General features: G+C 41.6%; 1 protein-coding gene across 4 annotated transcripts in view; it reads right to left on the bottom strand.

Moving 5' to 3' along the window:
- Anln (anillin actin binding protein) overlaps positions 1 to 12,407 on the bottom strand; it is a 57,456-nt gene that overhangs the window by 26,562 nt on the left and 18,487 nt on the right. For all 4 annotated transcript variants that reach the window (XM_021232076.2, XM_013119353.3, XM_040729774.1 and 1 more), the window contains exons 8-12: positions 8,547 to 8,673; positions 3,668 to 3,778; positions 2,517 to 2,740; positions 952 to 1,106; positions 519 to 666 (exon numbers count right to left, since the gene is read on the bottom strand). In XM_021232076.2, coding sequence (XP_021087735.1) covers positions 519 to 666; positions 952 to 1,106; positions 2,517 to 2,740; positions 3,668 to 3,778; positions 8,547 to 8,673 — 765 coding nt within the window. The remainder of the gene's footprint in view (positions 1 to 518; positions 667 to 951; positions 1,107 to 2,516; positions 2,741 to 3,667; positions 3,779 to 8,546; positions 8,674 to 12,407) is intronic.

A 12,407-nucleotide genomic window follows, 5' to 3' on the forward strand; every position in this document is an offset into this window, starting at 1 on the left:
ATTTTCCTACCAGTATTCCTTATTAATTAGTAATAACTTTAAATTGTAGTGCATATTTGGTGCTGGCTCGAGCTCCATATTGTCATCCAGTGAGGGGCTGGGGAAACAGGGCAGTTGGCAAAGTGTCTGTGGCACAAGCATGGGGACTTCGGTCCCGATTACCGCCACCCTTTTAGAAAGGGCCACCAAACAAACAAAAATGTTTTCTTTAGCATCATCCAACTAATAGTCATAATTAAGTTTTGGGGAGCAGAGAGGTGCTGAGGACTGAACATGCTGGGCTTCATTATACTACAGAGCTACACACTACTCAAAAATGATGATGTCATAGCAATGTGATCCAGCTTCCAATTTTCTAAAAAGGGTGGGTTCCTGAAGTCAATCTGACTGAATTCAGGGGTAACTTAGCTTCCATGTGTTAGATTCCCATTCCAGTCACTTGGAGTTGAGATTAATCGGCCACAAGCTCACAAACCAGTTCAAGAAAGTCCAAATTCCCTTCCCATGTCAGAGCATACCTGCATTTTTTGTTTGATATTAACTTGACAAGAAAAGACATTATTCTTTTCACCCAATTTTGAAGCAACATCTTCTTTTCGAACAATCACTTGCTTTATGGAAGGGCGCTCTGTCTCTTTGAATCTTTGAGACCTATATGCATCAATGCTTCAGGAAAAGAGTTACTGTTAGAAATCTACTGAATAATAGTCTTTATCAAACATGTCAACAGAAACTGAATCTCACACATAAGCATCAGCATCATCTGGTGAAAGGAAAACTGATACAAATTACTGCAGGCTGGGACGTCTGAGGTCCTGAGTTCAATCCCCAGGTCACAAACAGTTATCCCAAGCACACACACAGCTCTGTAAACGAGAACTGAGCTGTAGCACTCCTCATGTCAACTTAAGCCAGCAGCGTGGAGGGAAGAAGCCTTCCTCAACACCTTACCTATAGAGAAGATCGCGATCTTCAGAACTAATGCTGTCACCAGACTCAGCTCGAGGAACACGGGTTCTCTGGAATTTTCCTGGTGTGGGACTTGTGGGACTTGCAGGACTTGGGCTAGTGTCTCTCAATTCCAATTTGGGTGAAGAAATTACATTCTACAGAAAAGTAAACAAGTAAATGAGATATTAAGATTTTCATTTTTGTTTTTAAAGACACGTGGTCTTTACTATGTAGTCCAGGCTAGTCTCCAACTCTTGATCTTGACACAACCTCCTGAAACTTGGTGTTACAGAAATGTATCACCACACCCAGTATTTACATACCAGATGTTATGGATGTACAACATTGGTCCTATATGATACTTCATTTAATTCTGAGACTGTAATTCCTTTCTGCTGTTAGGTTACATATCTAACACATCTACTGATTTATAAACAGGCCAAACTTGTACAAAGCACATGGATAAAGAATACACAAATCAGCAAATCCATGAGATGCACTGAAGGTTGCAGTACCTCCTGCCAGTGCTGGTCCACAGAAAAGGCCCTGTTCTTCACAAAGCTAGACCAAACATCACAGGACCAAACTTCAAAAGCTGAGCTAGGGGCTGGAGATAGGACTCAGAGGTCAAGAGCAAGGGCTGACTTTCTAGAGGGCCAGGGTCCAATCCCCAGCACTCACATGGTGGCTCACAACCATCTCTGAAATACAGTCCCAGAGGATCCAGTCCCTTCTATGGCTTCTGCAGGCACTGCACACACATGATGAAGCACTCAGGCATTGCCTCATGCATCAACTCCCCTGACTTTAGTCAGCCACTTACCACTTACGCAAACTTCTCGACAATACTCTTTGTAGGAAAAATACTTTTACAACCAACGGGGTCCAGAAAATAATTTTCAAAAGTTAACTGAATCCTAAAACATGATTAAACACACTTATTTCTCATTGGCAAAAATGTGCTAATTATAATAGTTCCTGTATTGGCTGGTAAAGATGTACCTAAGCTGATTAAAAAGACTTAAAATTCATGGTCTAAAACTGCAACTCTTCTTACACTAGCCTAACACCACAAGGCCAGCCTGGGCTACATGAAATCCTATCTCAAAAAAAAAAAAAAAATCAAGAAAACCTTTTAAATATTAGTACTTCTAACTGAGCTCATCTCCAGAGCTACAGTTGCTAAATTTAGGGTGATAGCAATTAACAAAGGTTAGGCCTCTGAATGTTACTTTGCATTTCCAGTCTAAATATAATGTCTAAATTTTTATGACTTAAAGATTACATCAGTCCTAGAGTGTAGGTACTGTTGCTAATCATGTTTAACAGTTGAGACAATCATGTGATAGAGAAGCCACAACAATTACAAAACACTACAACCAGAATTTGAGTCCAAATGTCATGCTTGTTCAAATATAGCAATATTTACCTGAGGTGATAGGAAATTAGTGGAGTTTACTAGAGTTACGAAGAGAGCGAAACTCATTTAGCAACAGTGGAGGAGATGTGCAGTGTTACTCAGTGTATCTGCTGTGAGCCTGAGCACATGTAGCCTTTAGACTTACCACACCAACCGTCTGAGCTAACGGAGCAAGTAAGGACATAGAAGAGATGTTCAGTGCATCTTCCTGGTCCTCCATGTTTTCTCCTCCCACGGGTTCCATCTCCTCTTGGCTCTTTTCCACATCCAGCTCACCTGCCTCTAGGACATCACTAAAGATGTCATTGATGACTTTGGAGCTATTGATGTCATCATCATCCACACTCATCTCAATTTCACGTACCACTTCTGAAAAACATTTCAGTGGGGAGATACTATGAACCAACATGGCAGAGGAGGCTGAGTTTTCATGCTGACAAAAATAAACAAAGAGGTACCCTAAGGAAAATCACTTCCTAATAACAGAGAAGACAACTGCCAATACACACAAAATCAAGATAAAGCTGGACTCTCATATTTAAAAAGCTCCAAAATATTCTCTAAGATGTAAAGATTAGATTTACAAAAAATTAAACTAATGCTTTGGATTTAAGTGAGAGTATTAAGCAGAACACAAGATTCTGACTTTCAAAAAGTACTCAAGGGCTGGAGAGAAGGCTTGGTATTACTACTCTTCCAAAGAAACCAAGTTCAGTTCTTAGCACTCTCAATGGGCAGCTCAAAACAAGACTTTCTTTTGGCCTCTGAAGGCATCTACAGTCATGTGAGCACACCCCGACAAAGATACACACACACAATTTAAAAATAACAAATCTCTACAGGTGATGGTGACACACACCTTTAATCCCAGCACTCAGGAAGCAGAGGCAGGAGGATCTTTGCTAGTTTGAGGCCAGCCTGGTCTACAGATTAAGTTTTAGGACAGCCAGGGCTACATAGAGAAACACTGTCCTGGAAAAATAAAATAAAAAATAATAAATCTCAAAAACCACTTTCAAATGAGTCTCTTCTATTGTTACGAGCTGTCTTTTCACACAGTAGTCAGCACAGAAAAATATTAACACCATTGAGGGTAATTTTCAGAGTAACCTAACAGTAACCGTTGATAGTACCACAGCTCAGTAGAAGCTACAGTATAACCTAACTTGAAAAACATAAGGTATTGTAAAGTGGCAGGACATTTAAAAACAGAGCATTATCCTTACATTATTGTGTTATTTCTTATAGTGGATCTAGAGCTAAGATCCACTATAAGAAATGAAAACTATAACCAACCAGTCTCCAGTTCAGTCTTCAGGTCTGATGAAACTTTTAAGGACTTTTCCTCTTCTAAAAACAATGTTATTTTCAAAGGGCTGGACTTTGTCATTTTGCTCTCAGTGGAACCTAAAAAAGTTTGAGAAAAATCAAATTAGTGTGTGTGTGTGTGTGTGTGTGTGTGTGTGTAGGTGAAGGTGAACTTATGTGCCAGAATCAGAAACAACCTGAAAATGTAAAATTATGGAGTCATAAATCTTCATTAGCAAGCCACGCCTGTACTTTTAAATATTCAAATCTACAAAAAGTGCTACATCTGTTTCCTCTTAACTTCCTGTTTTTCTTTCCACCAAGAAGATAAGGACAGCAATAGTACAAGTTATTCTTTTTGTTGTTGTTGTTGATTTTTCGAGACAGGGTTTCTCTGTATTGTTTTGGAGGCTGTCCTGGATCTCGATCTATATATAGACCATGCTGGCCTTGAACTCACAGAGATCCGCCTGCCTCTGCCTCCCAAGTGCTGGGATTAAAGAGTACAAGTTATTCTTTATTCAGACTTTTACATAATCAGTTTTTCACCTTAAAAACAAAAAAAAGTGTCAACAAAAATCACTCAAAAACTAGGTCCAGAAGGGAATTTTCTCAGACAACAGACAAAAAGCCTTAGGTAACACTAACACTTGCTGACCAAAGACGGAGAGTTCCTCTAAGACTGGAAACATAAGGCACACCTACTCTCCCTACTGGACTTAATACACGTTTTAAAGTCTTATCAAAAGCTGGAAAGTGGTGGTGCACGCCTTTAATCCCAGTACTCGGGAGGCAAAGCAGGAGGATCTTTGTGAGTTAGAGACTAGCCTGGTCTACAGAGCAAGTTCCAGAACAGACTCCAAAACAATATAGAAAAATCCTGTCTTGAACAACCAAAAACAACCAAACCAAAACCAAAACCTTATCAAAAGCAACTAACTAAATAAAAAAGATACCAAAAGCATCCAAATCAGACCCTTGGTTTCAGCAACACAGAAAAGTAAAAAAATTACAAAGCTATAGTTATCAATATAGAACAATACTGGCAGAAAGACAAATATCAATGGAGCACAACGGAGAGCCCAGAATAAATCTTTTATATGTGATCAAGAATATTCAACAAGGAAACTAAGATGACCACAAGGAAGAGAACAGTCGGCTCAATAAATGATCCTAGGAAAACTGGGTATCATATGAAAAGCATTGAAGCTAGACTCTTACATATTTAAAAATTAGCTAAAAAGATTAAAGACTTAAAATAGGGAAAAGGGTTCATAATGTTGAATTTTTAAGTAATTTCTTATATTTAGAACAAACAGAGGAGGCAACAAAAGAAAATACACATGAAACTACATCAAACTTAAAACTTTTTTTAACCACATGATGGTGGTGGCACAGGCCTTTAGTTCTAGCACTTGGGAGGCAGAGGCAGGCAGATCTCTGTGAGTTCAAGGCCAACCTGATCTACAAGAGCTAGTTCCAGGACAGCCTCCAAAGCCACACAGAGAAACCCTGTCTCAAAAGACCAAAAAAAAAAAAAAAAAAAAAAAAAAAATCCCCAAACTTTTTTTCTGCCAAATACATTCAGCACAGTGACAGACTAGAAGGCAAACTATGAAACAAGACATTTATATATTGTGCGAATGATATTAGTATCTAGAATATACAGACAACTGCTACAACTCAACCCATAAGAAATCAGATGGTGGTAAAGTGGAGGAAGCAGGGCTTGGCTGCAGGGGTGGGGGTGGGGATGGCGGTGGTAGCAGCTCAGTCAGTAGTGACGTGTCTGCCACTTGAGCATGAGGACCTGAGTTTAACACCAGGACTCACATAAAAGTCAGGCATGGTAGTGATCACTTATTTCTTTTTTCAAGACAGGGTTTCTTTGTGTAGCTTGAAACTGTCCTGGAAATCACTCTGCAGACCAGGCTGGCCTAGAGTTCACAGAGATCGCCTGCCTCTGCCTCCTGAGCGCTGAGATTAGGAGGGTGCCACCACCACCTGGCTGTAGTGATCACTTTTAATCCAGCACCAGGGAGCTGGAGATAGGATTATGGGTCAGCTGCCCTCACCTAACAGTGAACCACAGGTCCCAGGGAAGAGATCTGGTTAAAAAAAAAGGTGGACTGTCCCCAAGGAAAAGTACCCCAAATTCATGTATACACACACACACACACACACACACACACACACACACACACACACACACACAGAGACACACACACTGCAACAGGCATGCTTATAATCTTAACAGAGTGGGGGGGGGCGCGTTCGGGGAGGCAGTGGCAGAAGGATCACAGAAGGATTTGAAGTAGATTTCAGGCCGTCTCAGCCTACCTAGCAAGGTCCTGTTTCCCCCCAGAAAAAAGCAGGTGTCATGTGTGTGGGGTGGATGGGGCCAAAAATCATTTTCTCAAAGAAACACAAACAACCACAAAGAATATGAAAAATGTCCATCATCACTATTGAGAAAGACAAATAACATAATGGGATTTCACCTTACACTTACTAAGATGGTTACTCCCCAAAGCAAAAAACATTATTGAAAAACACTCAAAACACAAAATAGCGATGCTGGCAAAAAGCAGAAAAATTAGAATTTTGTGCACTGCTGGTGAGAACATAAAGCAGGGCAACTGTTATGCAACACAATGCAGTAGCTCCACGTCGGTCTCCAGAGACTGCAACGGGCACATCAGCAACCGCGCACGGCAGCAGGAGAGAAGGCACTCGCCCCGTGTGCACACACAGAGCAGTGTCCAGCCTTGACAGTGCCCTCCTTCATCCAGGGTCACTTTCCACTTCAGTTATCTGTTGCCAACCAGAAACAGGAAATCCAGAAAAAGACAGCAAGCTGTAACAATTCTGTTCCTGTTTGAAAACACTGCAGGATATGCAGGAAGAAACCTGAGTTCTTAGGGACACTGAGTTCTTAGGGAGCTCGGGTGCTAGTCACAAGCTTAAGATTCACCTACAGAATCTTGGACTGCATCCCTAAGGATAAAAGGGACTACCGTGTGTTTCTTCTCATGAGGCATTTAAAGAAGACAAATTCACAGCAACAGTATAAAACGGGACGATAAAGGAACAAGGAGAATTTTTGTTTAACAAGTACAGTTTCAGTTTTACAAGCTGACGAAGTTCTGGAGATTGATGACAAATGAACATAATTAACAGTAATGAAGTGTGCACTAAAAGAAGTTAAGTTAGGGGGCTGGAGAGATGGCTCAGCGGTTAAGAGCACTGCCTGTTCTTCCAGAGGTCCTGAGTTCAATTCCCAGCAACCACATGGTGGCTCACAACCATCTGTATTGAGATCTGGTGCCCTCTTCTGGCATGCATTTATACATGCGGCAGAACACTGTACACATAATAAATAAATTAAAAAAAAAAAAAGAAGTTAAGTTAGTAAGACTGGCTTCAGGGGATGGGGTGATGGTTTCTTTATTGAAACAGGGTCTCACCATGAAGCTCAGGCTCCATTTAAATATCAGCAACCAGCCCCTCTTAGCCCGTAGAGGACTAGGATTACAGACATGGACCACCATGCCTAGCTAAAGCTAGTAGAGTTTAGGATGTTATTCTTTTTTCTTTTTTTTTTTTTTTTTTTGGTTTTACGAGACAGGGTTTCTCTGTATTGTTTTGGAGGCTGTCGGTCCAGTCTGGCCTCGAACTCACAGAGATCCGCCTGCCTCTGCCTCCTGAGTGCTGGGATTAAAGGCGTGAGCCACCAACACCCGGCTCTTTTTTTTGTTGTTGTTAATTTATTTTTTTTAATTTAAATTAGAAACAAGTTTGTTTTACATGTTAATCCTAGTGCCCTCCTTCGCCCCCTACCAACCCTCTATCCCATTCCCTTTCTGCTCCCCAGGGAGGGTGAGGCCTTCCATGGGGGATCTTCAAAGTCTGTCACATCATTTGGAGGAGGGCCTATTCCCTCCCCTGTGTGTCTAGGTTAAAAGAGTATCTATCCCTCTGTGTGGAATGGGCTCCCACAGTCCATTTGTGCACTATGGATAAATACTGATCCACTATCAGAGGCCCTATAGACTGCCCAGGCCTCCTAACCCACATTCAGGGGGTCTGGGTTGGTCCTATGATGGTTTTCCAGCTGTCAGACTGGGGTCCATGAGTTCCCCCTTTACGTTATTCTTTTTATCACACATTTATTAAAATAAAAATTTGCCAGGCGTGATGGTTCACACCTTTAATCTCAGCACTCAGGAGGCAGAGGCAGGCGGATCTCTAAGTTTGAGGCCAGCCTGGTCTACAGAGTTCCAGGACAACAGGGGCTACAGTGTGAGACCCTGTGGGAAGGAAGGAAGGAAAGAAGAGAGGGAGGGAGGGAGGGAGGGAGGGAGGGAGGGAGGGAGGGAGGGAGGGAGGGAGGAGGAAAGGAAAATAAAAATTTCAAAGTGTTTGTGATAAACCAGGTGTGGTGATTCACACCTATAATTCCAACACTTAGTACACTGAGGCAGAGGATTAAAAATTCTAGGCTAGTCTGGGTTACACAGTAAGATCCTACCTCTAAAAAGAAAGAGGGGAGGGGAGGGGAGGGGAGGGGAGGGAAGAGCTCTGCTTCTTAGCTTTGGCCTCTATTGCCTCCTTTGCCATGATGGACTGTATTTCTCTAGAGCTGGAGCCAGAACAAAGTCCTTCTCTCTTTGGGGTGGGGACAGAAGCCAAGAGGGAGCTCTTATTCTGGGAAGAACTAAATGGTCAAAAATGAAGCTGGTTGGAGAAGAAAACAGCTCTGCCTGGGCACAGCACAGCACAGCACAGCATAGCAGCACCTGTCCTTGAGCCATTTCCAGCCATCTGCAGCAGCACACGGTGCAGCTGAGTAGCATGTGACACTAACCTGAAGGCTCTGCACTAGAAATCTTCACTGCAGTTTGATTCTCAGCCACTTTATTTGTTTCAGAAATCGATGGGGTGTTTGAAACAGTTTGATGTTTCTTGAGGGGAGTATTCTGACAGTTAACTTCCTACAAAAAACAAATGGAGAAGTAAATTCTATTTCTCAGAATTATCTTAACTAGTTTATTAAATGAGATAAGACTATTATTAAATAATATTCTATTTTTTTAGAATAAAAGAAATAATATACTACTAAAAGGGTCTAGGCCAGTGTTAATAATTTTCAGTGTGTAAGATCCCCATTGTGTAAAATATTTAAAGGACTAGGAATCAAGAAAGAATGAAAATTCATATCAGAGTTCAGTTTTACACAAACCAACTAAAGTGAAAGCGACACAAAACAATTTCCCATCATTTTTCTCTGTCCTTTCCTATACACTTTTAAGATAATTCTTACATGAAGATTTTATTTAATTATCATTTACTCAATGTATAAAATTCTAAACATCCAATAATAAGGAAGACAACAGGGAAAAACATGCATTCTTCTACATGTTTACAGACTTTATGATGGACAGGCCTAGTTACCGCAGAGCCCACTGCTAACTTGTAGAGTTCTCAATAATCTGCTCTCGCCCTGCAGTGGAGACACACTTTATGATGGCCAGTCATGGAGGCACACATCTGTAATCCAGCACTCTGGAGGCAGATGCAAAAACAGCACTGCAAGTTCAAGGCCAGCCTGGTCTACACAGTAAGATACCATCTCAAAAGCACACTTTATGATTATAGAGTTACTGGAAACCAGCAAGGTAAGCTAACAGCAGCTAACACACACAGAGTCTAGGATGCAGCCTGTCACTTACTAAGCATTTCATTGCCTCAGCAGGTCAAATCCTCTGGATTAGCACCCACTGTTTCTGTTTTGTCAATGAAAACAGGCACAGGGGAGCTAAGGCATTACACACACAGTTAGTGAGTGGCACCTCTCATCTGGCTCCTGGTTAGACTGTCTCTCAAATTAGACGCTTCTGACATACAAAACAGAGTAAACTCTTTTTTTTTCTCAGAGTAAACTCTTAAATGCTATATACAGGCTATTTCAAAGGTGGGCAGGAAGTTTGAGGAAGAAAAATTGAGGCACATTGCAGAAAACAGAAAAATAGGTTTCAAAGTAATCACTGAGAGAAAAAACGTCTGTGCTATGATGTCCTGGCACCTCAAATGTTTGCTAAGTGAGCAAGTGACTGTGATGAGAATGGGAAACAACTATCCTTTTTCTCAAAGCTTTAAAAAAATGACCACAGAACAAGCACTGCTCCCTGCTGCTTCCTTGGGCTATGGTCACCACCCACATATACACACTGTATATGAAAGGCAAGACTGTGAGGCCAGAGTTCTTAGAAGCCCTGATTTCATGCTTACCAGCTGGGAAAGAGAAATGACATTACTAACTTACACTGCTATTGGAAAGATTCAATGATATTTTACAAGTGTCCACCTAGACTCTTTGGCCATACCTGTGCAATCTGGTTATAGTACACGTATATCATATGTATGGTCTTACAGCCTGTAGAGTTTGAATGAGCAATGTCCCCCACAGGTTCATGTATTTGAACACACAGCTGCCCAGGTGGAGGTGCTATTTGGGGAGGTTTCAGAACCTTTAGGATGTGGAGCCTTGCTGGAGGAAGTGTGTCACTGGGAGTAGGCTTTGATGGTTTACAGCCTTACCCTACTTGCTGTTCTGTTTCCTGTTTGTGGGTAACCAGCTCCTGCTCCACATTTTCCTTGACTATTGCCATGATTTCCCACCACAATCAACTCTACCTTCTGGAATCCTACGTCAAAACAAACCCTTTCTTCCTTAACTTGCTTTGTCATGGCGGTTTTTTACAGCATCAGAAAAGTAACTGACACATGGCCATCAGACTCTCAACTCTAACGTCTTGATCCCTTCTAATTCTGAGTTAGCTCCCTCTTCCTTCATGTTCTAGTCAAAGGCAGAGAAGTGAGCCACTAACAGGCAGACATCAGATCCTGACAGCAGGGCTTAGACATCAGGGCCAGCAGTTTCCACCTTGCTCTTCTCACAAACGGTTCCCTCTCCTCATCCTACACCTATCAGCTCCGTTTCCTTCACCTTAACTTATTAGCTAACTCCTTTCCACCAATGCTAAAACATTCTTAAGTCACAGAAAACAAAAAACCCAGCTCAAACACACTTTCTTTTTTATGCCCTCCAGGTACCACCTCCTTTCTCCCTCCCCTTTAGATAAAACTTGTGGCAACTGCCTACACTAGCTCTGCTCTCTTCACCCTGCCCCCCCCATCCCTGCATTCTTCACTCGACACATCATAGCAGACTTCAAACTTGAAACCAGAGCATGAACAAACACTAAATAGACAAACCTCAGCAGGCTCATTTCAACCCTCAGTGGACAAAACCATCCCTTCCTTTTCAAAAAGGTTTGTCTCCCTGAACTTTAATGACTCATGTATTTTTCATCCATGTTTTTGGCTACTCCTTTTGTGGGAAACAAAAGGATTTCTGGGGAAGAAAACCTATGAACTCTCTGTTAGTATCATGTTCATAAGTTTGGTCACATGAATAAGTAACTGCTATCTCACAAGCTTCCAAGGAATTGTTTTGTTTTGTTTTTTTTGAAACAGGGTTTCTCTGTATAGCATTGGAGGCTGTCCTAGAACTAGCTCTTGTAGACCAGGCTGGTCTCGAACCCACAGAGATCTGCCTGCCTCTGCCTCCTGAGTGCTGGGACTTTAGGCGTGTGCCACCACTGCCCAGCTCAAAGGAATTATTTAGTACAAATAATCTAAAGACTTTTGTCTCCAGGGACACAGGAGAAAAACCTAAGAATCAGGCAGAAAAGTCACTGGCAATGCCAAATGCTGCTAAGAAGTCTAGTTAAATGTCTGAAACTGATCAATGAAAATCATGGAAGAACCTGAGAAGAAAAGGAGAGGAAAGAGAAAAGAAAATGCGGACAACGAAAAGTAAACCTATGGGAGTGACTATCACACTGGCTAACAGGCAGATAGATTGCTAATAGACTTAGAAAATACTATCTGGATGAATGTATCCAAGTGTGACTGTGTTTGTGTAAGAAGACTAATTATTGAAGACTAATTATAATAAAGAAACAATTAGGAGGCATACAGAAACTGAAAGGGTTGCAGACACTAAAAGCATATGTAGGTATGCTGGGTAGTGTTTTGTCAACTTGATACAAGTCAGGGTCACCTTGGAAGACTGGCCAACATGCAAATCTGTGAGGCATTTTCTCGATTAATAGCTGACGTTAAAGTGTCTACCCCACTGGGCAGGTGGTCCTGGGCTATATAAAAAAAAGCGGGCTGTGCAAGACATGAAGAGCAAGCCAGTAAGTAGCATTCCTCCATGCACCTCTGCTGTAATTCCTGCTTCCAATTTCTGCCCAGACATTCCTCCATAATGGACTATAAAATGTAAACTCAAATAAACCCTTTCCTCTCCAGGTTGTTTTTTTTCAGGGCTTAATCACAATAGAGAAGCAAACTAGAACTGTAGAAAAATTAAACAGTTACCAATGAGAAATGTAGATTCCAAGTACTTTAAAAGCAGCATCTATGCAGAGCACTAAGAATCTGAAAGTGGGTAAGAACTGACTGTAAGGTCATCAGTGAGAAGGCTGTAGAGTGGGATAGACATGGAAAATACCACATGAAACAAGAGTTATGACACCAGCACGGGAGAATGGAAAGGAAGGTGTTTAAGAACTATTTACAAAGCTGGGCATGGTGACTCACACCTATAATCCCTGAACTTGGGAGGCCAAGACAAGAGGGTTACTTCAGAGTCTGG

The sequence above is a fragment of the Mesocricetus auratus genome, unplaced genomic scaffold, assembly GCF_017639785.1.
Source record: "Mesocricetus auratus isolate SY011 unplaced genomic scaffold, BCM_Maur_2.0 Super-Scaffold_100022, whole genome shotgun sequence".
In the NCBI taxonomy this organism is placed as follows: domain Eukaryota; kingdom Metazoa; phylum Chordata; class Mammalia; order Rodentia; family Cricetidae; genus Mesocricetus; species Mesocricetus auratus.